The 24,125-nt window shown below is 36.1% G+C and overlaps 2 protein-coding genes across 6 annotated transcripts in view; one reads left to right on the top strand and one right to left on the bottom strand.

Moving 5' to 3' along the window:
- Window positions 1-4,782: 4,782 nt before the first annotated feature.
- On the bottom strand, window positions 4,783-12,978 carry LOC114461958 (NAD-dependent protein deacylase sirtuin-5A, mitochondrial). 2 transcript variants are annotated; one of them, XM_028444482.1, is made up of 10 exons: window positions 12,894-12,970; window positions 12,006-12,035; window positions 10,225-10,305; window positions 10,012-10,145; window positions 8,966-9,191; window positions 7,304-7,391; window positions 6,370-6,423; window positions 6,075-6,198; window positions 5,030-5,145; window positions 4,783-4,967 (listed from the first exon to the last, which is right to left on the bottom strand). In XM_028444482.1, the coding sequence occupies exons 3-10, from the start codon at window positions 10,298-10,300 to the stop codon at window positions 4,895-4,897; spliced, it is 891 nt and encodes a 296-aa protein (XP_028300283.1). In that variant the 5' UTR covers window positions 10,301-10,305; window positions 12,006-12,035; window positions 12,894-12,970; the 3' UTR covers window positions 4,783-4,894. The 2 variants fall into 2 exon arrangements, with proteins under 2 accessions (XP_028300283.1, XP_028300282.1); XM_028444481.1 differs by lacking the exon at window positions 12,006-12,035 and having other exon boundaries at window positions 12,894-12,978.
- phactr1 (phosphatase and actin regulator 1) overlaps window positions 12,807-24,125 on the top strand; it is a 19,978-nt gene continuing 8,659 nt past the window's right edge. The window contains exons 1-3 of one of the 4 annotated variants that reach the window (XM_028444479.1): window positions 12,807-13,006; window positions 13,925-14,041; window positions 23,569-23,733. In XM_028444479.1, the coding sequence (XP_028300280.1) occupies window positions 23,595-23,733 (139 nt within the window). In that variant the 5' untranslated portion in view covers window positions 12,807-13,006; window positions 13,925-14,041; window positions 23,569-23,594. Of the gene's footprint in view, window positions 13,007-13,924; window positions 14,049-14,599; window positions 14,890-23,568; window positions 23,734-24,125 lie in introns of those variants that run through there. The other 3 variants (XM_028444478.1, XM_028444480.1, XM_028444477.1) reach the window with 3 other exon arrangements.

Genomic DNA, 24,125 nt, shown 5'->3' with positions numbered 1-24,125 from the left:
AATACACAAAAATTACGCTAAAACACGCAAAATGGAAGCACAAATACACAATATGACTCCAAAAACAATACATAAAAGGACTACAGAAATGCACAAAATGTCTCACGACGAGAAAGAAAAAAACAAAATGACACAGAATGAGAGAAAAACACACAAAATTACTATAAAAACTATTTGGTCATTATTCTAAAAAGTTGCCAACCTCTGCTCTAAACGCTAAAGGATATTTGCTAATGCTAATGCTATGGTACCGTGCACAGGCTGTGATAATAAAAACGCTACGTCAAAGCTAAGTCTTATTAGCAGTTTGTCAGAATGAAGAATAAAACATGACAGTGTGGTCTGTGGAGCAGAGAGAGCAACTATTCCACTAATTGGACTTTTTGTTGGATGAAAGAGACGCTGAGGGAGACTAATGATCGCGTGTGTGTTTAATGGAGGCGGGGCCAGGAGGTGAGGAGGGAAAATGAAGATCAATGTCAAACAGATTAGGTCTAAATGTCTCAGTCACTAGATTTCCTCCATCGCTGTTGGTGTTTCTGAGTTAACGACCATCACAGAGTCTGAGAACGTTAATGTGAACTAATAATAATCACAGGATTAGGTTTTACACGTTGTTTTACACGTTGATGCAGAGGAAAAACGCTGTAAAAGCATTTTAACTTAAAAATGTTACTGTTTTAATCCTTATTTCACTTTTTATTTGTTGTTTGTTTTATTAATTTGTTTCACTTTAAGGTCTTAACCATGAAAGGTGCATCATAAAAATATATACATATATAATTATTACATAACTATTACTGTAGCCACTCCCACTAAAAAGTCAAAGATTGATTGTTTTTATTTTTATGTCCTTTTGTAATTTGTGTTTTTATTTTTGCTGCTGTTTTGGGGTTGTATTTTCTTTATCAGAGTTGTTATTTTGTGTTTTTTAGTTCTTATTTATGTGAATTTCTGCTGTTTTTTTGTGTTTTGGTGTTGTATATTCTTTGTTAATGTTGTTATTTTGTGTTTTTTTAGCATTTTTGTTATTTTAATTTTTTTGATTATTTTGTGTATTTTATTGTGTTATTTTGTGTATTTTATTGGTTATTTTTTAATTTTGTTTTTGTTGATGTTTTATATTTTTTGGTTATTTTGTGTATGTTTGTTATTTTGTTATTATTTTATGTCCTTTTGGTATTTTGTGTTGTGTTATTTTTGCTGTTGTATTTTCTTTGTTCTTATTTTGAGGTTTTGTTCATATTTTCTGTGAATTTCTGCTGTTATTAGCTCAGTTAGCTTTATATGAACCCCAGCTAGCTAGCTATTGCTAGCTCAGTTAGCTTTATATGAACCCCAGCTAGCTAGCTATTGCTAGCTCAGTTAGCTTTATATGAACCCCAGCTAGCTAGCTATTGCTAGCTCAGTTAGCTTTATATGAACCCCAGCTAGCTAGCTATTGCTAGCTCAGTTAGCTTTATATGAACCCCAGCTAGCTAGCTATTGCTAGCTCAGTTAGCTTTATATGAACCCCAGCTAGCTACCTATTGCTAGCTCAGTTAGCTTTATATGAACCCTAGCTAGCTAGCTATTGCTAGCTCAGTTAGCTTTATATGAACCCCAGCTAGCTAGCTATTGCTCGCTCAGCTAGCTTTATATGAACCCCAGCTAGCTAGCTATTGCTAGCTCAGTTTGCTTTACATGAACCCCAGCTAGCTAGCTATTGCTCGCTCACTTAGCTTTAAATGAACCCCAGCTAGCTAGCTAGTGCTAGTTCAGTTAGCTTTATATGAACCCCAGCTAGCTACCTATTGCTAGCTCAGTTAGCTTTATATGAACCCCAGCTAGCTACCTATTGCTAGCTCAGTTAGCTTTATATGAACCCTAGCTAGCTTGCTAGCTATTGCTAGCATGCTGCGATCCCCACAAAGGTAAAACCAGCTCTGTTTACATGTGTATTTATTAATAATAACTCTGAGCAGCTCTTTATTATTGTACTACAGTAAAAACTCACTACTTTACTTTTCTTTACCTTGCTTTCCGCCCTGTTTTCCCACCCTCTCATAGCCCCCCTCCCCTCCATCAGACAGGCCGTGCCGGGCAGTACGACTCAGATTGGTGTGAAATGGGCGTCTAACAGGCGGGAAATTGGCTGTTATTTTTGGAGTCGAGTCAGGAGGGACGACCGGACCCTCGTCTGCTCGCTAATGAGATGGTGATGGAGGAAAGAAAAGAACACGGACGTCAACGTTCATTTAAAAACACCTTAAAATTACGTCTCCAAACAATTCCATTCCATGAAATACAAAACACAAAAGAGAGAGGATGTTATAGTGATTCCCAGGAAGAAAAATTCAGCCAGAAACCAGCCTGTGTAGAAAGAAAGAAAGAAAGAAAGAAAGAAAGAAAGAAAGAAAGAAAGAAAGAAAGATGGCGCTAACAGAATACATTAATTTGAAAGTAGGAGGAAATCATATCATACCAACGCATTTATCTATCACATTGGTCCTTTTACATGTGGGCGTGGCCATTTTCGAGATTTCAGCCAATCAGCATTCACACATCATGTCACGAGCCTATTTGTATTTGCATTCCTATAGAGCAGGTGTTCTCAACCTTGGGGTCAGGAACTCATTTTGGGTCACGAGACACTGTGAAGGGGCCGCCAGATGCCTTAAAAAAAACTTATATTTTTTAGAACCATTTTTAATTATTTTTACCTTTTTACTGCACACACCAAACTTGTCATATTTTAGTTTCATCACTTTCCACCACTTTTCCAACTAATGTCACATGTTGACCCACAATTGTCACTTTTTACCTCTTTTCACCATATTTTATGCTTATTTTTGTCAGTTGAACTACATGCATGATTTGTAATGTCCATTATTTGCCAGTTTAAACTAAAAATGTTTTTAACCAATTCCTGTGGTTTTTAAAATCCAATTTCACCACCTTTGGTTTTGTCATTTTATGCAGTTTTTGGAATAAGCTAATGTGCATTCTTAATATTGTGTATTTCTGTTTTATTTTTTGTTTATTTATATGTCATTTAGTGCTTTTTTTCCCAGTGCTTTTGTGTATTTTTGTTGTTGTTTTTTAATGATTTTCAACAATTTTGTGTTTATTCATACAATCATGTCAGTTTTTTGAGTCCCTTGAACAATTAGAGCTCATTTGTGCTTATTTTTACCCTTTTTCTTTTTTTTTTTTGACGCCAAACTTGTTATATTTTAAATTCATCACTATTTTTGACACTTTTTAAACCTTTCCACCACTTTTACACCTAATGTCACATATGTTGACCCATTATTGGCACTTTTAACCTCTTTTCACCATATTTCATGCTTATTTAACCACATTCACTGTTTGTCATGTCCATTATTTGCCAGTTTAAACTAATTGTTCCTACTTTTTTCTGCCACTTTAAAGCCAATATTGACACTTTGAAGCCTTTTTACAAATTTGCAATTTTTTTAACTAATTTCTGTGTTGTTTTTTTTTTTAAATTTCTGATTAAAACAAGATTTTCCGTCTTTAAGATGACTATAATAATAATAATAATAATCTTCCTGTATAACAGTGGATATTATTCATGTGAATAAATAAATGTGGTTATCACAGATTCATTGAACAATGGACCATCATTTTGCTGTGTTTCAGGCCGTTATCGCTATACGCTGTGTTTCTAACATATCCAGAGCCCAGTGTGTTTGTTCGTGCACATACTGGAGGCAGAGCCGGGTTTGATCTCATCTTCATCCTCTGGATAAACATGTGGATGATGGTGAGCTTTCATAGCAGCAGACTTCACTGTGGATGATCTCTGTCAACACACACACTGAAATTAGGCACATTCACACTTTATCTGTCCATCATAGCTAAACACCGCCCCCTGCTGTTACAGTCACTTAGAGTTGATCTATTTTTTACACATTTAATCATGTCCAGCGGAAACAAGATAAACATGCAGTGGAATTAAATGAATGGTTTTCTGAGTAAGTATAAGATTATTGTTCTTTCACATTGATTAAAAACATTATGTAATGCTGTTATGTCATCATGGATCCACTTCTGTAGGGATGGAAATTCGATAGGATTTTTTTTATTACATAATTTTTGTTTGACTTATTTCAATTATTCATTTATTTATAAACGTTTTTTTAAAATTTAACTAATTAAAAAAATTTTTTTAATAATTTAGTTTGTTCATTTAAATTATGTATTTTTTTTATTTGTTAAATGTATTTAGTTTGATTCAAACTAATGTCATATTTCATATTACATATATATTTATATATTATTCATAAATATTATTTTTCTAATATATTGTTTTTATTCAAATAAGTTTATTTGTTTGTTGTTTATTTTTTAATTTATTTTGATCTGTTTAATGTGTGATTTGACCTAATGTTGTATTTTTTACTTTTTATAATTGAGTATTGCCATTTTACATGTGTACGTGTGTGTGTGTGCGTGTGTGTGTGTGTGTGTGTGTGTGTGTGTGTGTGTGTGTGTACGTGTGTACGTGTGTACGTGCGTGTGTGTACGCGTGTGCGTGTGCGTGCGTGTGTGTGTGTGTGTGTGTGTGTGTGTGTGTGTGTGTGTGTGTGTACGTGTGTGTACGTGTGTGTGTGTGTGTGTGTGTGTGTGTGTGTGTGTGTGTGTGTGTGTGTGTGTGTGTGTACGTGTGTGTGTGTGTGTACGTGTGTGTGTGTGTGTACTATCAAAACTCAATAAAAGTATGGTTTAAAATGAACTAATGTAACGTTATCAGAAAGAAAAGAAGCTACAAACAAGTAGACTTCACTTACATCATTTATTAACCAATCACAGAGGCTTATTTTCTGCTGATCTAATAAATATAAAAACATTGTTTTTCTTCATGATTTCTTAGCTTTTCTGGTGTTGATCACTTTGGTTCAGACAGGTGACGAGACAGCGCTGGAGGTAGAATGGTCCCACAGGGGCCGTGGAAGTGAAACCTGCAGAAGAAGAACAACAACAACTTGAAGAACTTGAAGAAGAAATAGTTAAATAGACGTACGTGAAGCTCCTGGTGGCGGGAGTGTCCTCCATGTTGAACTCAGCTACAGGAACCCCTCTGGCTGCCACCTGGGGGGCAAACATGGCAGCTGGATACACGACAGAAGACGTTCCGATCTGTAGAAGAGATTAATCATCATCAGTTTAACCTGGAAAAGCCCACGACTCTGGAGCCACACGTGGCTCTTTAGCTCCTATGCTGAGGCTCTGGAGCCACACGTGGCTCTTTAGCTCCTATGCCGAGGCTCGAGAGCCACACGTGGCTCTTTAGCTCCTATGCCGAGACTCTGGAGCCACACGTGGCTCTTTAGCTCCTATGCCGAGACTCTGGAGCCACACGTGGCTCTTTAGCTCCTATGCCGTGGCTCTTAAGCTCCTATGCCGAGGCTCTGGAGCCACGCGTGACTCTTTAGCTCCTATGCTGTGGCTCTTTAGCTCCTATGCTGTGGCTCTTTAGCTCCTATGCTGTGGCTCTATAGCACCTATGCCGTGGCTCCGCCCTCGGTCCATGTTTGTCTGGCCCCCAAAACAAAAACACAAAAATCGTATTTTAAGAAGTCAGAAGAGAATATGAAACCCAACATAATATGAAAAATAACCCAAAACCAAGTTGGAAAACCGTAAACAATGTAGAATACAGAAAATGTCCACATGAACGCACAACAAAAATACACACAAAATAAAAATATCCAAAATGGCAACAAATACCCACAAAATGAGTTCAAAAAAACACAAAATGACAGGAAAAAATGAAGAACATGTCCACATGAAATTTTGAACACACAACAAAAACACACAAAAAGATTCCAAAAACACAAAGTTTTTCTTCAAAATAAACAAAATGAGACAAACACACAAAAATACACACACACACACAAAAAAACATGTCCAAAAATACACAAAACAGAGAAAAAAATATCCACAAAATAAGTCCAAAAACATGAAACAACAGGAAAAATGTAGAAAATGTACACCTGAAACACACAACAAAAACACACAAAATGAATTTTCACTGAGTTGTGTAGTTTCACACGTGACCAACGCACCACTAGACACAGGTCACATTTGTCCAGAACTGTCTCCGCCTCCTGGAGGACGTCAGAGTTCAAACTCTCACCAAACCAAACCACAGCTGGTCTGAGGAGGCCGTCACAACCTGGCTGCTCACATCTGGAACACACACACACACACACACACACACACACAGAGACACACACACACACACACACACACACACACACACACACACACACACACACACACACAGAGACACACACACACACACACACACAGACTTGTCTTCACTCTTTAAGAACAATCTAAAAGGGGGCGTGGCCTAACCTGGGCAGGTGATGCACGGGGATCAGCTCTTCGTCCGTGTCTGGGTCTGGAGCTCTGAGGGGAACAGGAAGTATCAACTCAACACAAATGTTTCCTTTCAGAATAAACCAAAAAACACTTTCAAACCATCAAGTTTGTATTTATAGAAAATAAATGATAAAACCAAACAATATCTTGTCAGGAAATAAAACTCAAGGATAATATTCCTTTTTTAGGAAAGTTGATCTGAGGAATAAAGAAAACCAAAACACGCACTAAAAAAATAATAACGCAATAATAATCATAATATTTTGTATTCATATAGCACATTATGTTAGCACTCAGTAATGAAAATAAGACACTTTTTTCACTAGATTTTGTTTTTTTTATTTTTTAACATTTAAGTATTTTTTTTATTTCAAAAATTTTAATTTTTTTAAAATGTCTAACATTTAATTTTTTTATTTTAAAAATGTTACTTTTTATTTTAAAACAATAATCAATTTTTTTATTCTTTTATTAAAAAAAATTTAAATTTTAAATGTAAAAGCATAATTTTATTTTATTTTTTATCTATTTTATTATTACTAGACATTTCAGGTTAACTTATTTTATTTCCAGGCGACCCCACATGGTTTCACGACCCCCAGGTTGAAAACCCCTGTGTTAAATGAAATATAAATCCCACTCCTCTGGATGTTTTTCTGATCTTTTCCAGCGAACGGAAACATCGTGTAAAATGTCAGCGAGTGACGCGGCGACTTTTGAACTGACATTTGATCTGATATTTCCTGTCGGGCGTGTCATCGGGCGTCATTAAGTCGCCTGGCATTTGACGCACTAAACGCTCTCATTTCAATGACATTTTAAATCCAAATGATAAGGATCAATATTTCCTATTTGCAGCCGATGAGGTAAACGTGGAGGTTTGGGGAACAATGGGGGGTCCACTCACCCTTTGCCCTGCAGGGCTGCACAGATGGGGCTTTGGTAATTGGCTGCTTCGTGGCTGCAGGTCATACAGCGAGTTTTAAACAAGCTTCCTGCATTAGAGGAAATAACAGGAAGCGTCACAATCCACTCAATAATTAGCTTAGCTTCAATATAGCACTAAAATATTTCAGAAAATACCCAAAAATAGGAAATTAAACAATTTAAAGCTGTATTTTTAAACAAAAGTCAATGACATTAAAAACAGACAAATGTAAAAACAAAGGAATGTAATGAATTATTAAAAATTGAGTCAATCTTTTATTTGTGATCATTTGAATATTATAATATTTTAAATTAAAAAAAACCTCAAAATGTAAAGTAAAAGACCATAAATACATATACATCATATTTTTATATTTTAACAAAAAAAAATGTACCATTTACATTCTATCTGTACAGCGCCAAACACACACTCAATTTATTACGGTTATGTTCATATAAAATAATTGATTAAAAAACAAACAAACAGGTAAATAGTATAAAAACCCTGTGATAATCAAAGTAGACAAAAGTCCTCCAGACCAGTAGGTGGCAGTATGTGGCAAAATAAATGATTGCGATGAAATTAATGATTTTATTCTAAAAAATTTAGTTTACAAGAATGCACAAAGATAAGCTAAAAAAGTGATTATTGCAGTGTTTTTTAACCTTTTTTGGTACATGTTTTCATTGAACGCCACTAACTCAATTAAATTAACACAAAAAAAAAACATTTTATGAGCTTTCATATTTCTACTTTTGAATAAAAAGTGCAATTAACAATCTATTTTATATTCATATTTTATATATATTATGAATAATAATAATAATAATAATAATAATAATAATAATAATAATAATAATAATAATACATTTGTATAATTACATTTTGTTTAGTATCGTTAAACGTTAAGAGTGTCACATTTGATCCAGAGACTGTAATGGAGGAATGTGATGGTAAAGAATGAACTGAATCTATTTTATCAGCTTCAGTCAAATTAAATTCAAAACTTTTTTAGAATTTTTATTGCCATTTGAAATTAAATTAAAGACCAACTTCACAATAAAAAATAAAAAAATTAAATAAACGCCACATAAATTACATAGTAGGGTACATTTTATCTTCCAGTGTCTAGTGCAGACGTACAACTGGCGCCCCCCAAAGTAAACACACAAAAATACACACAGACAGTAAAATACACAAAAAAAAAACAAAAAAAAATCAAAACCACTCCAAAAACATACAAGATGAACTACAAAAATAGCCAGAAATCTATAAAACATTATAAAAAAAATAAATAAAAATAAAAACATTAAGAAAAATCTTAATTTTTTTAAATGTTGCCATTTATTTTGAAATGTGAAACTAATTACAATCACAAATTCATACTTATGTGTTAAAATTTAAAACTTTTAATGACATTTAAAACCTCATTTTTAGATTCATGAATTTAATACCTTTCAATACTTTTTAAGGATCCGCGGGAACTCTGGATTATGAACATGACCAATGACAACTGAGTTGTTTTTCATTATTTTATTTTGTATGGCTGTGTTTCACACAGTGGCTCACTGTTCACTCTGAATGTGATCCTGTGCGTGTCGCTCTTACTGGTTCTACTGGTGTTCCCTGGTTTAGTCTCACCGTGAATCTCCAGAAGGTTCTTGGATCCGGCCCGGCGGTGCAGCTCGTCTATGTTCTGTGTGATGACAGTGAGCGATCGGCCCTGTTCAGCCAGACGCTGCTCACACTCAGCGATGGCCAGGTGAGCAGCGTTGGGCTCCTTGGTGAGCATCAGCTCACGGCGGTAGTGGTAGAACTCCCACACGCGGGAAGGGTTTCTGGAAAAGGCCTCTGGGGTTGCCAGATCCTGGGAAAACACATTTAAACACAATTAATCCATAAAACAGGCCCTTAATGGATCCAATGGATTTAAAGAGAACTAGGAGTAGCTCTATAATTTAATTTAAAATTGACACTTAAATATATTATTATAATTTTAAAAATAAAAAGTTAGAAAAAATTAAATGCATAGAAAAATATAATATTCATCTTCTATTTGTGTGTGTGTGTGTGTGTGTGTGTGTGTGTGTGTGTGTGTGTGTGTGTGTGTGTGTGTGTGTGTGTGTGTCAAATATCTCAGCAGTTCAGGGACAAACAAAGCAGAGACTTTCAACATGGCTGCTGCTTGTTTCAAAGATGTGCAACGTCGGATTTGTTTAGACTGCAATGATATCGTTCAGGAATTATTTCATAAAATTGTCTTAAATGCAGCTTTGCCAAAGAGCTCAATGTTGACAGGTTTTTGAATTTTTTTTAAATTTCCCAAAAAATAATTTCTTTTTTTTTTTTTTTTTTAACTTTTAATTAGCTTTTTTCCTTACTTTTTTCCCCCACACGTTTTGATTCCTATTCAAGACACTTTCATAAGAATGACTGTATAAATATATTGTTAATATAGGCTACAAAGTTACATTTGTTTTTTACATTTTCAGTCGCTGGTGTGCCTTGGGATTCTTTTCAATGAAAAGATGAACTTTGGCATAAAAAAAGGTTGATAAACACTGCTATAAAAAGCCACAGTTGAGTTTGTGCTATTTATACCAAGCTGTTCCAACAGAAAGTGAAACCTTAAACCATGAGATGATTCATGTTGTTCCTGCTGCGTCTGAGAGACTAAACTGTCCTACCTGAGCTTGCCATTTCCTCCAGTATCCCCCCTCTCCTCTGAAGGTGGGCACGCCGCTCTCAGCGCTCACCCCTGCTCCAGTTAACACGGCGACACTTTTAGATTTGGAGAAAATCTCCCTGAACGCTGCCAGATCTGAATAATAAGAATAAAACCATAAGATGAGTGAAAAGACGTGAGCTGAATGTGAGAAGTAGACGATGACAGACTCTACCTGAGCTGGGCCGAGACATGTTCTTCCTCAGGTGAACGTTCAGCAAAGCTCGACAGGTGAGCTGTGGCACAATCATCAGGACTGAGTGAGAGAAAAACATTCATATTCCAATCAAACAAGGAACAACATTCATGTCACATTAACTCATACCTGCCAAAATGTGTATTTACTGAGTTTTTTTTGTTTTGTTATCTCACTTTTCTATTAATAAAACCATAATAAATGTTTTCTTTATTGTATTTGGCAATTGAAAATAGTGTTATTATTCTTCTGCAACTTCTTTGTCCTAAAACTCCTCCTAGGCTATTAATACAGCACTAATGACACGTACGTCATGTCATAGGGGCAATGTCAAGGACGTGAAGTGTCAGAAACCAAAATGTTCCATATCTCTATGAATATTTATTTATTTGGACCGAAGCTGTACGACCTACCAGTAAAAAGATTAGTAGAGGTTCATGACGTCACAAAAACCAAACTTTTTTCTCTATAACTTGGCCACAAATTGAGATCCAGTGCTCAGACTGGCCCCATTAAACATTTCCTTTCAATGTGTGACCTTGACCTTTGCTCAAAGTCATATCTAAGGTCAAGGTCAGTCTGTTTTTCCTGCATTATATAACTTGTCAACAAATCCAGATACAGGTTGTAATTTTTCCCAATTTTCAACTGCCAAATATGTATTTGGTTTGCGACTATAGAAGTTTTTTTTTTTTTTTTTTTTACAGTTTCATCCAAATTTTAGCTTTTTGAAGAAAAAATAAATAAATTGTGTGATATTGTCCCAAAATGTGTAGGTGAGAGTTTTATTATTTACCACTTCAGAAGGTTTGTATGTTATATCGTGAGATTCTACAGTGAAATTTTGCATCAAATCTAAATTGTTTATCTCTGTCCACTCGTTTATGGTGAAAAATTATGTGTAAATGAATGAAAATGTCACAAATAGGGTGATGTGAAATAGAAAATCTGAGAGTCTTTTAAGCTACAGTCTGATGTATATTTATTATGTATGATGTCGTATTAGGGCCACATGAAAAAAATTTTTTTTAAATCTGCGCACTACAAGATTAGAATTATAAAATTTTATTTTTTATCCAAATTTTAGCTTTTTGAAGAAAAAATGTCCATTTTGTTTACATTGACAAGGTAAAATGTGTGATATTGTCCAAAAAATAATTGGTGAGAAATTAATTTACCTTATTTCACTGTGGAAAAAACTACAAAACATGTCTTAGAAGTTGTAGAGATATTAGCAGGTTGTCCTTAAATATTAGCAAATTTTAATGTATGATTTTTGGTCCAAAAGCATCAGATACTGAAGTGTCTTTGTATTTGAATTCTTCAAGAAATAAAGAACAAATGAGTTTTTGGGTGTTATGATAGATGATAAATTATCATGGAAATCACAGATTACACAAAAGTTAAAATGTCAAAATTATGGCTCGAAAAGGTGAAGCAGTCACCAAATCAAAAAGCTTTGTATATATTGTATAACTCACTGATTGTTTTGTTTGTATTGATATATACCATATATAATAAATACATGTGTTTTAATGTTTTGAATTAAATAAACAAGCCACTTCAGAAGGTTTGTACGTCATATCGTAAGATTTTATCATGACATTTGGAATTTTTGTCTCTTTCTCCACTCGTTTATGGTGAAAAATTGTGCGTAAATGCAAGATAATATCTGAAAACATGCATGCAAGTGTATATTTTGTGCCATATTGACATTTCTGATGGATTTTGTTTAAAAAAATAAAAATACCAATACTAACATTGTTATTTCTGTTCCAGGAAGTACATTCCTGAAAAAAGGTAAAGTGAAATGGAAAATATGTCAGTGTGATGTACATTTTTTATTACCAAACAAAGGCATCATCTATGCTTTACAGCAGATATATATATATATATATATATATATATATATAAAATAAATAAGTCATAGCCTCTAGTCTCTACTAATGATATATTTATGGTATTTTTTTATATATATTAAAAAAATATATACTAATTTACTTTCCTTTTTGGACTTTTATTTTGTTTGATAAAATAAAGGTACCATAAATATTATAGATTGCTCACTTTTTTGTAATCGGTCAAACTTACAAATCAGCAGGGGATCAAATAATGATTTCCTCTAATATATTTATAAAATTATATGTTTATGTATTTTAACCCTTTAGTTCCAGTCTCTACCAATAATAGACCTCTACTGCATAAATTTTCAAATTAACTTTATTTATAAACCGCCAAATAAACAAGTCGTGTCATTGCACTCATCACAAGTAATAAAGTTATGTTTAATTTTTTAAAAAAAAACTGAAAAAAATATATATTTCCGTTTAAAAAATACACAAAACACACCTTATATATTAATTAAACAGTATGCTGACTGTTTATAAGCAACATTTCTCACATTAAACAGCAGGAACACTTATATAAGCGCAGTTGTGTAAAACAAATAAACCCCTTGTGTTGCTTTTTAACCGTGGTGTGCTAACTAACTAGCTAACTTAGCTAGCATCACAGACAGTTAGCGCTTAGCCCAGTGTGCTGGTTACCGTGGAAACGGCTAACGCAGAAGGCTAGCTTGTTATAATAGTGTCTGTCTGTCTGTCTGTGTGTGTGTCAGTGCGTAGACGGAGGAACCACAAACTACCGACCTGTCACTGACACACGCAGTGGAAGTGAACAGCAGCGTAACAGAGATGTGATGATAACAGGCCAGCAGAGGGCGCCATTACACAGTGTTTGAAGTTTCGAACGAGTTACGGAGGTAGATTTGTGTCTTTATTATTCATTAAAAATAAAAAACTTAAATTAAAAATTAAATCAAGAAAAAAATAACAAATTAAAATCAAATATTTTCATTCAAAAAAAAAAAACAAAGTGTTCAAATGCAGCTGCCACAGTGCAAAATATATTTTTGATCACTATATTGGATGAACAATATAATTGTTGTACAAACAATATAATTATATTGTACGAATAAAATAGTATATTGTACAAACGTGATATTATATTGTTCATACAACATAATGAATATATATATAGTACAAACAATATAATATTGTTTGTACAATATGCTATCAAGTTTGTACAAAATAGTGATCAAAAATCTAAAATATATTTTCCACTGTGTCAGCTCTACACTTCCATACATTAGAACACTTTCTTTAACATTTTTTTTTTTTTTTTTTTTTGATAGAAATGAATTGTTTGTTGACGTCATCTTTTTTGTATTTGGACCATAATTATAGGTAGTGCATTTGTGTCTTTATTATTCAATCAAAAAACAAAACATTGTCAATCAATTTCCAATGTTGTCACGCTGTTTTTAATTTTTTATTTTCACACACCCCCTATGACAATTTGAGTACCCCTAAGGGTACCTGTACCCCACTTTGGGAACCAGTTATTCTGTTGCGCAATTCTTGTTCACGATGTAAATGGTGAAGCAACACTGCACCCAGCAGTTCATGTGTGGTACTGCAGCAAAAATGAAGCAGAAAGATTTTATCATGAATTTACAATTTACAACATTAAATGACGCTTCGACAAAAAATATTTGTAGTAAACATTATCAATTGTTACTCATCATTTTTGCATTACTGTATATGTCGTTGGTGTAAATCTCGAGACGGTCTATATATTTAATTCTATTTCTTTTTTTTTTTTTTTGCCTCCCCACCAGCAAATAATCTCAAACTCAACCTATGCCCTGGACCCATCGGTGGACTGGTCATCTGCAGCATACTGGTCATACTGGTCATACTGGCGTGGTCGCTACGGACGAGCGAGTGGTAACATGGTAACAGGTGCCCAAAAATGGTCTAAAAGTGGCAAGAAAAAAGTGAAAAGTGACTAAAATGATTAACTTATTTGGATGAAAAGTGGCCAAAAAAATTTAAGAAATAAAAGTGTCAAAAAAAACTTGCAAAAAATCACAAAAATAGGGGGAAAAAAAGGCAAAAGGAGCTAAAGTCTGAAAAGAGTCAGAACTTTTTGAAAAGGGGCCAAAATGGGACAAAGAAAGTTGCAAAATGGCCAAAGGAAAGGAGTAAAAAGTTTCCCCCTTGTAATGTTCTTGGTGGGATTAATAATTAAAATTAAGACAAACAGCCACATGTTGAGAATCACTGACTTAATAACACTGATAATGTAGTGAACTGGTCTGGATAGAAAACGGCAGCGTCGAATTTTTGTCCCAGTCCACTCTTTCCTGGACCCCAGTTTATTTCCAGGCGATCCCACGTGGGGTCACGACCCCAAGGTTGAGAACTTCTGGTCTAACCCCATGAAACCCAAGATGTTACCAGCTGTAATCTACAGCCTCTGATTGGCTGCTGTTGTCTGAACGTGGAGCGGATTTCAAGGAAAATAAATCGAGGCGCAGTGGTTCACCTTCATCATCATCATCATCATCATCCTCCTCCTCCTCCCACACCGACAGGCTCGTGCTGCTGCGGCGGCGCAGACCCTCTCCTCCTCTCCCAGACTCTCCGGTCTCTCCAGTGGACGCTGCCCGGCCCGTGCCGAGCATGGCGGCGGCCCCGGAGGAGGACCCGGACCAGGACCGCAGACCCATCCGCAGGGTTCGGTCCAAGAGCGACACGCCTTACATCAACGAGGCCCGGATCTCCCTGCACCTGGAGACAGGTAGGAGGAGGGGGCCATTGTGCTTCCATTGACTCAGACTGGCAGCGGTGGTGGGGGGGGGGGGGGGGGGGGGGGGGGGGGCATGTGATGATGATGATGATGATGATGATGATGCATGTGATGAAGGGGATGCCGGGTTCTGATTGCTGTGTAGCTGCAGAGGACCTGCTCATTTAAATGCAGAGCGCATTATTCTCTGACACACACACACACACGTTGCCATGGTCACGGCCTCTCCACCTAACCAGTATCCTGGTGCTTTAGGAGCTCGACCTGGTCTAGTGATGCCCACGAGCTGCCCCCCCCCCCCCCCCCCCCCCCCCCCAGCTCCACAGTGACAGGGAGAGAGCGTCACATCTGCACTACACCACTCTGTAATTATGGTTATTGTGGCCAATACCAGTCACTTGGTTGATCCAAACTACGTGTCAAACTAATGGCCCGGGGGCCAAGTCCGGCCCTTTAGAGCATCCAATTGGGCCCACAGGAGACAGTAAAAATGACAGAGAAAACATGAATTATTATGTAAATTACCAAATATTCCAGTTGTAGTTATCTCAAATTAACCAGTTTAATGACACTATTATTAGGGGTTTGCATTTTTCCTTTGTTTATATCACATGAATGCAGTCGTTTTACTCAATAGTTCCACAAATCTTGCAATTTTTCACAAACAATTACACAAAAAATTGTTCAGAAGAATCATGTGAAAATGCGGCATGCAGTGACATTTAAAACTAGAGCACGATTAAAGTTAAAAATGTTATAATTGTGATCAGACTGATCCATATTTCAACTAAAATGAGTTTAAAACCAAACCATGAATACGTTCATTGCAACTGATAAACAAAGCAAATATTTAGTTTATTGTATAATATTGTTTCTTGTATTATTGCATCTGTAATTTGTTCAAAATAAAACAGTATAATTAATTTTTTTTCCCCCCAGAATCTATTCTTTCTTTTATGGCTCATATATTGTTTATAGTAGTGTATGATTCAACTTTTACTTTCCTTTAGTTTCTATCAAATCACTATAAATATCGAATCACAATCGAGAATCGTAATAAAATAAAATCGGTACAAATTGAATAAAATGACACGAGGCGGCTGCTGCAAAAGATGTGAAAAAGTTTTTCAGTTTGTGAAAATTCAATTAAGGTTTGATTGATTGATTGATTGATTGATTGATTCTACTTGGTGTGTTTAGTCACTTCAAACTGTTTGAGTTTAGCAGCCACAGACGTTAGTTAGACGTTTGATATAAAAGCCAAGGCTTAAACACCTGAGTCTAATGTTGTGGCTGATCATTGTACGTGTGTAAAGGAGATGACCCTCAGCGTCCTAATGAGATCAGGTGGAGGTCACATGACCACACTGTAATGTGGCCTCATTTTGAGCTGACCTGGACCTTCATGACTCAAAGAACGTCATCGTGTGTGTGTGTGTGTGTGTGTGTGTGTGTGTGTGTGTGTGTGTGTGTGTGTGTGGCACAAAAAAACAAACACCACATCATAGAATAATCAGAGAAAACTCTTAATTTCATTCTATACTTGTTCACATGAGCACAAATAACAATTAAAAATCTTTCAATCTTTAAATAGTGCAGAGAAGACAATCAGGAGACTGGGCCCACCTGAGTGGAGACAGGAGGGAAAACTAGTGGTTTACTCAGCACACAGAGGGTCTGTGTTCCAAATGTCACACTTTGTACTACCCACTACAAACACAATAAGTATATACTATCTAGTATATACTATAGTATGATCAGGATGATGAGCGTTCCCACTCAAGTATACTTCCAAGTTTCCCAAGATGCATCTGGAACCTACAGCATTAAAAACCTTGTTCACACTGAGGCTAAATATCTCTGTTGATTCTCCACCTTTACTTTGAAAGTTCTGAAAACATTTGAAGTGAGAAAGTGACCAAGTAGAATATCAACATGTGCTCATTTCATCAATAAATCTCACATAGACACATTTCAGAGATTTTCAGAGACTCTCAATTATGCTACTGATTAAACTTCATGTTAACTTCAAAACAAGAGCCCTATTTATAAAAGAGTGAAAAAACTAATGGAAGACAAGAAGAGATGATTTTATTTTGAAAAGGGGAAGTTTGATTTTTAACTTGAATCTGGTCCCAGGACCATTTTACATTAAGCTTCCAATGCATCATGGGACGTTTGAGTATGACTAGTGTGCCCACCGTGCATACTTCAAAAATGTCCCCATATAGTATACATCCTGGTATTTCTCACATACTCAATCTTCATACTATCTAATGTGAACACACTACATACTCATTTAGACGTCAGACTTAGTATGAGCAGCACGTTAGCGTGAGCAGGACGTTGGCGTGAGCAGGACGTTGGCGTGAGCAGTACGTTGGCGTGGGCAGTACGTTAGCGTGAGTCGTACGTTGGCGTGAGTAGCAGGACGTTGGCGTGAGTAGCAGGACGTTGGCGTGAGCAGGACGTTGGCGTGAGCAGTACGTTGGCGTGAGTCGTACGTTGGCGTGAGTAGTACGTTGGCGTGAGTAGCAGGACGTTGGCGTGAGCAGGACGTTGGCATGAGCAGTACGTTGGCGTGAGCAGTACGTTGGCGTGAGCAGTACGTTGGCGTGGGCAGTACGTTAGCGTGAGTCGTACGTTAGCGTGAGTAGTACGTTGGCATGAGTAGTACGTTGGCGTGAGTAGCAGGACGTTAGCGTGAGCAGGACGTTAGCGTGAATAGCAGGACGTTAGCATGAATAGCAGGACATTAGCGTGAGCAGTACGTTAGCGTGAGCAGTACGTTAGCGTGAGCAGTACGTTAGCGTGAGCAGTACGTTAGCGTGAGTAGTGCATTAGCGTGAGGAGTGCGTTAGCGTGAGTAGTACGTTAGCGTGAATAGTACGTTAGCATGAGTAGTACGTGAGTATGAGTAGTACGTTAGAATGAGTAGTACGTTAGTATGAGTAGTACGTTAGTATGAATAGTACGTTAGTATGAGTAGTACGTTAGTATGAGTAGTACGTTAGTATGAATAGTACGTTAGTATGAATAGTACGTTAGTATGAATAGTAAACAGTAGTTTGGTATGATTTTCAGAACGTTTTAATTCCCTTCCAAAAGGAAACTAAGAGATTAATAGAGTTTAATTGATGTTTTCAGTGTTTTTTGTGTAATTCTGCTGTCGTTCATTGACATTTTTGTGTAATTTTGTCGTATTTACTTTTGACTTTTTTCATCTATTTTTGTTGTCAATTTTTTGTCTTTTTTGCAAATACACAAAAAAGCAACAAATACCTTAACAAAGACATTCAGGAAAGTTTTCAGGAATCGTTCTGAAATGCGTTCATCTTCAAACCCTCGTCAGTCTGTGTAGCTTTATATACTTTGAGGTTTTGTTCTTGAATTGAAAGATTAATAACATAAAACCGAGCAGATTCTGGCTCAGATTCATCGAGAGCTGCTAATGGACACAAACAAACTCTTGTCTCTCTCTCTCTGAGTGCGATTGGCCAGCCTGGTGCAGTGATAGTTACCTGTGAAGAATATTAAAACTACAGCACAGGAAGGAAGTGTGAGAGCTTCTGTGATGCAGAGGAACAGGAACGCTCCACGTGGGAAGACTAAGCCCACTGGTCACTCTGTGTCTAGGTTCACGTTCTTTAGGAGTCAGTGCTGCTGGTGCTGGAAATATTGGTTTTATGCAGCATTACAAAAATATTGATAATATGGAGGGGAAATAAATATTGATCTTGCAGCCATTTTTACTCCAAAAATGTCAACATAATATTCAGTGTTCAAGTTAAAAGACTTGTTTTTGAAATAGTGGTGGGACTTGATTTAAAAAAAAAAAAAAATCTAATTAATTAATCTTGATTCATCAAAATCCTAGGTTCCCAAAGTAGGGTCCGGGTACCCCCAGTGGTACGCAAATTGTCATAGGGGGTACGTGAATGAAAATTAAAAACTCTGACAATGTTGGAAAGTAGAATATAAATAGTGCAGCTAATGCTGATGCTAGGTTAATATTAATGCTAGGCTAAAGCTACTGCTAAGTAAATGCTAATGCTAGGTTAAAGCTACTGCTAAGTGAATGCTAATGCTATTGCAAGGCTAATGCTAAGTTAAAGATAATGCTTAGTCAATGCTAATGCTATGTCAATGGCCTAGCAATACCAATGGATTATTAACTAGCATTAGATTAAAGTTAATGCTAGGTTAATGTTAATGCTAGGCTAATGCTATTGCTAGGCTAATGTTCATGCCAGAATTAAGGATAGCTAATGCTAACTCTAGGCTAATGCTAAGCTAAGGCAGGACAACATGCATTTTCTTCAGGCAATGTAAATATTCCAGTTATTGTTGTGTATTATTCCTCAACAGGATAGGTCAAATTAATGGACTCATTTTACTGTAGTTCTACATTTTATGACATTATGTTTATTAGGTGTGTAGGAATGGGGGTGCATGGCTTCAGGTTAAAGGTGTGAAGGGGTACAGGGAACCGTTCTCATTTCACGAGTTCCTGGTATACCCAAAACACTGACGCACCGACTGTAAAACAAGACAAAAGATGAACGTTTAATTTATCTATTATATTTATTGTTATGTATCAATCTGCTACAATAATGTCATTAATTTAAATGAAAATACCTCAAGTTGAGGGCTTTTCTCAGCAATTTTTAGGTGACATTAAAAGAGAGATAAAGTAAATTAATTAATTATATAGAATAATTAATTAATCCCTCAATTTTTCTTTATCTGTTGACAGCACCATCGGAAACAAATGTGTTTTTGTAGATAAAGATTAAAGATTAAATTGCCTTTAATTGGCCGTGTAATGTTATTACATACATGGAATTTGTCCTCTGCATTTAACCCATCCCTGAGGAGCAGTGAGCGGCGCCTGGAGAGCAGATTAAAATAAAAAGCAGCCCTTCTCCATCCCTACGAAAGCTATCAGCAGATGCTTTGATGTTTTCCTTATGAAAGAACATGTAGGGAGACATCAAAGCAATCAGCAGATGCCTCTGAGGAAGACTGACAGTTAGCAGTGGAAACATGTCAAGATATCTGAGAAAACTTCCTGAAAAAAAACCTTAACATGTTATTCAAAATAAAAGACGACAAATTGAACTTGCTGGAATTATTATTATACTGTCTATTTGTACAATAAATTCAGTAAAACGAGTGTATTATGATGATTATGATATTCTGTATCATCTCAGTTATAAACTCAGTTTGGCTCATTATGTGAAGGTGATGTTTGCTGATAATCAGTGTTATTATTATTATTATAAGGTTTAATAAGATTTATTAAAGGTTCATTTACTTTATGAACAACACGCTGCCTATGTTAGAGAACTAAGCCCATCAAAACAGATGAGACGCATATAGGAACGAGCGGTGACTCATCCCCCTGTGTCACACACACACACACACACACACACACACACACACACACACACACACACACACACACACACACACACACACACACACACACACACACACACACACACACACACACACACACACACACACACACACACACAGTGCATCAGATCATCCAGAGAAAAGGAGCTGAGGTGGAAACGAGGTTCAAGAAGAAGAACAGGAAAGAAAGTAATAGAACGAAGCTTCTGTTTTTATCCTCTGACCCTGGGGTCCCCAATCCTGGTCCTCAAGAGCCCCTATCAGCATGTTCTAGATGTTTCCCTCTTCCAACACACCTGATTCAAATGATGAACTCATCATCAAGCTCTGCAGAAGCCTGATCAGGATCCTGGTGTATATATATATATATATATATATATATATATATATATATATATATATATATATATATATATATATATTACAAACACATTGTTTTGAACTTTAACTTTAAATCTACGAGTATGAGGTAAACTTAGTCCGTGACACCGGCTTCAAACTAAAAATCTAACATCCTCTTTTCAAAATAAAAGCATCTCTTCTGTCACCTCTGAAAAGTGTGAATGAAATGTGTTTCTGTGAGTTTTATGGATGAAATGAGCACATGTTGATATTCTGCTTGGTCACTTTCTCACTTCAAATGTGTTCAGAACTTTCAAAGTAAAAGTGGAGAATCAACAGATATTTAGCCTCAGTGTGATTCAGGTTTTTAACGCTGTTTAACACTGACAGTATATAATAGACAGTATTTACTCATTGTATGTGAAGTACGTTAGTGTGAGATTTCAAACACAGCCTATGTCTATTTCTTTGTCGCTATATGACATCACTTCCTGTGCAGCCTCCTCAGGTAGAACCTCAGATAACAGGTGACATCATGTCTTCTGGCTCGTTTCCACAATCTTCCAGTAAACAGCAGCGTTTATTTTAGGATCCCATTGATTCCAGTAGATGATGCACTACAGTAGATTTATTAACGGTGATATCATTTAAACTCTGCACCAGACTTAAAGTCTCCTCCTGTTTATTAATGCACTTAATCAGCTTTTCATTTATTAAATTTAATATTATCACTCTCAATGTTTTTACATTGAATAAAACTTGATATATGGATATATTTGACCTATTTTAACATGTATTTATTCCCATAGTAATAATGACACATTTACACAAATATTTCAAAGTTTGAGAACAATTAAAAAGAAATACTTTTTCAAATTGTTTCTGTATTTTTTTAAATATGTTATTCCATTATTATCTTTTTTAAAGTTTCATTTATTTAACTTATATTTCTATACATTTTATTTTAATTGCATCTACATGTTGTATCTTTCTCAAGTTTATTTTATGTTGATTTAATTATATATTTTTTTTAATAGTTTGCTTTATTTTTCCTTCCACAGGCTGCTTGCCCCTGATTGGCTAAAATGTCAGCTGACACGCAGTCTGTGATTGGCTCAATAAGCTGCTTTCAAAGCTCGCCAAGCTGCAAATACAAACAGCGGTCTGAAGGAAATTGTCCTTTCAAAATAAAACGTAGCAAAATCCGACACTTAAAAAAAAAAAAAAAGGTTTTGTTTTAATCACTGTCTAGAGACAGTGAGGGGGGGGGGGGGGGGGTGTGAAAGACCCCCTCCAATCACCCCATAAACACTTATATTACCCTCACAGGGTCTACGAGAAAGATTTATTAAGGTGAAAAAGTTACTTAGTTCTGCTTCAACATTGATATTATACAAAAATATACAGTTTTTATTATTGTATTATAGTTACTCGATTCTTTTATTATTTTGTTTTTGCTATTATTATTAATATTACCATTACTATTATCAATATTATATCCCTATCATCATCATCATCATCATCTTTATTATTATTATATTCAAGGAACAAGAACATAAACAATCCTCATAGAAAACTATCGACTAGAGTATTTAGTGTGTGACTTCCTGTCTCAGCAGGACAATTTGTGTTGAAATTAAAAAAAACATGTGAGCAACGTTCATATCATTAATGAGGCCTATTATTAGCTCTATTAGATGCTGTATTCTAACCCATCAATAGTCTGTTTTTTCCTGTTGCTAGAAACGCTAGATTTATAACATCGATGGTTCTGTCCGTCCTGTGGGTGTTTATATCACTATATCTATAACAACATGCTAACATACTGTATATTATCCTTTAGTCTAAACATATTAAAGGACAAGATAATCACACAAAATGACTCCAAAAAGGACCGAACAATACGTGTCCATGCACCGCTGCCTCCACCAGCATCGTTTCCAAGATGGCGGCGCTGTCGACGCGTCCCTCCACAGTCCATGCAGCGTCTACGTATATTATGTCTATGGTCGCAACTCCGTCTATCAGAGGCTTTTATTTTGATAGGGGTTTCTCCACTGATGATGGTTGACTTACTGGTGATGAACAGAATGCAGCTGTTGGTAGACCGCAGAGCTGCTGGGAGGCTGGGAGTGTCCCTCAGTCAGTGGTTGTGTAGAGCAGTGACGGAGGAAGAGGAGCAGATGTTCCTCCTTTGTTTATGATGGAGAATCTTCATCATCCTCCTCAGCCAGCTGCAAACAACAACAACAATAATCGGTTAGCAATCAAACATCTGTAACAACAAGGATAAACAGCCCAGTCACATCTGTGCGGGTCAGACACATCTGGAAACAGTCAACAACACATCTGTATCACACATCTCTATGTACTTGACTTCATGCTTTGCTTTTTCTGGAGTTTTTGTTGCATTTAATTTCTGGTTGGATTTGGTTCCCTGGTCATAATTTAATTGTTTTCTTCTTCATTCATTTATATCAGCATTTAGAGTGAAAACACAATTTGAACAATAGCACAAAAAACAACAAAAAAGTTTGTGTTTTCATGGAGTCATTTAGTGTATTTATGTTGCTTTTTATGTGTATTTTGTTGCCTTTGTGTTTTTTCTGTCATTTTGTGTATTTTTGTGGTCATTTTTCTATATTTTTCTGTCATTTTTTGAGTACATTTGTGTGTTTTGTAATCAAATGAAGTGAGTAGATCTTTGGATGTTTGTGATCGCTGCGTTAGAACTTATCCTTTTGGTTTTTGAGCTGCAGATTTCGTCTTTTTTGGGCTTTTGAATTCAAATCTGAGTAAATCTGAACGTGCTGTCATGTGATTGGTTCGTTAGGTGTATAAGACTCATCTATCAAACATTATTGTGTAATGTTTGTTGTGTACTTCTTTTGTCATTGTGTGTTCCAGCTGAGGAGGTGGAGCGTTTAGCAGCGATGCGTTCTGATTCGCTGGTACCGGGGACGCACACGCCTCCCATTCGCCGGCGGAGCAAGTTCGCCAACCTGGGTCGTTTGTTCAAACCGTGGAAGTGGAGGAAGAAGAAGAGCGAGAAGTTCAAGCAGACGTCCGCAGGTGAGAGAGATCAGTGGTACACAAACACCGGGCCGTGGGCCGGTATCCGGCCGCAAAGAGAACAAATTCTGTTTCCTTTTTAAACACGTTCTTGACATTTTATTTTGAATATGTGATAAGAAATGTGATTTTTGGTGAAATTTTTCTCATGTCACTTATTTGATTCTGATTGGCGCCAAATGCAGGAGAGTCTGCTGAGTATATACTGTCTAGTATATACTATATGTATGATTAGGATGATGAGCGTTCCCACTGAAGTATACTTCCAAGTTTAAAACCTACAGCGTTAAAAACCTGAATCACACTGAGGCTAAATATCTCTGTTGATTCTCCACCTTTACTTTGAAAGTTCTGAAAACATTTGAAGTGAGAAAGTGACCAAGTAGAATATC

This window comes from Gouania willdenowi, chromosome 4 (assembly GCF_900634775.1).
Source record: "Gouania willdenowi chromosome 4, fGouWil2.1, whole genome shotgun sequence".
Taxonomy (NCBI): Eukaryota; Metazoa; Chordata; class Actinopteri; order Blenniiformes; family Gobiesocidae; genus Gouania; species Gouania willdenowi.
This window is presented reverse-complemented; position numbering and strand designations above follow the sequence as displayed.

Coding starts and splice junctions, on each gene's coding strand:
- LOC114461958 (XM_028444481.1), bottom strand. CDS start 10,300: ATGATTGTGCCACAGCTCACCTGTCGAGCTTTGCTGAACGTTCACCTG. Junction 7,392..8,965: donor GAACCTTCTGGAGATTCACG/GTGAGACTAAAC, acceptor CCTCTAATGCAG/GAAGCTTGTTTAAAACTCGC. Junction 6,199..6,369: donor CCCGTGCATCACCTGCCCAG/GTTAGGCCACGC, acceptor TGTGTGTTCCAG/ATGTGAGCAGCCAGGTTGTG.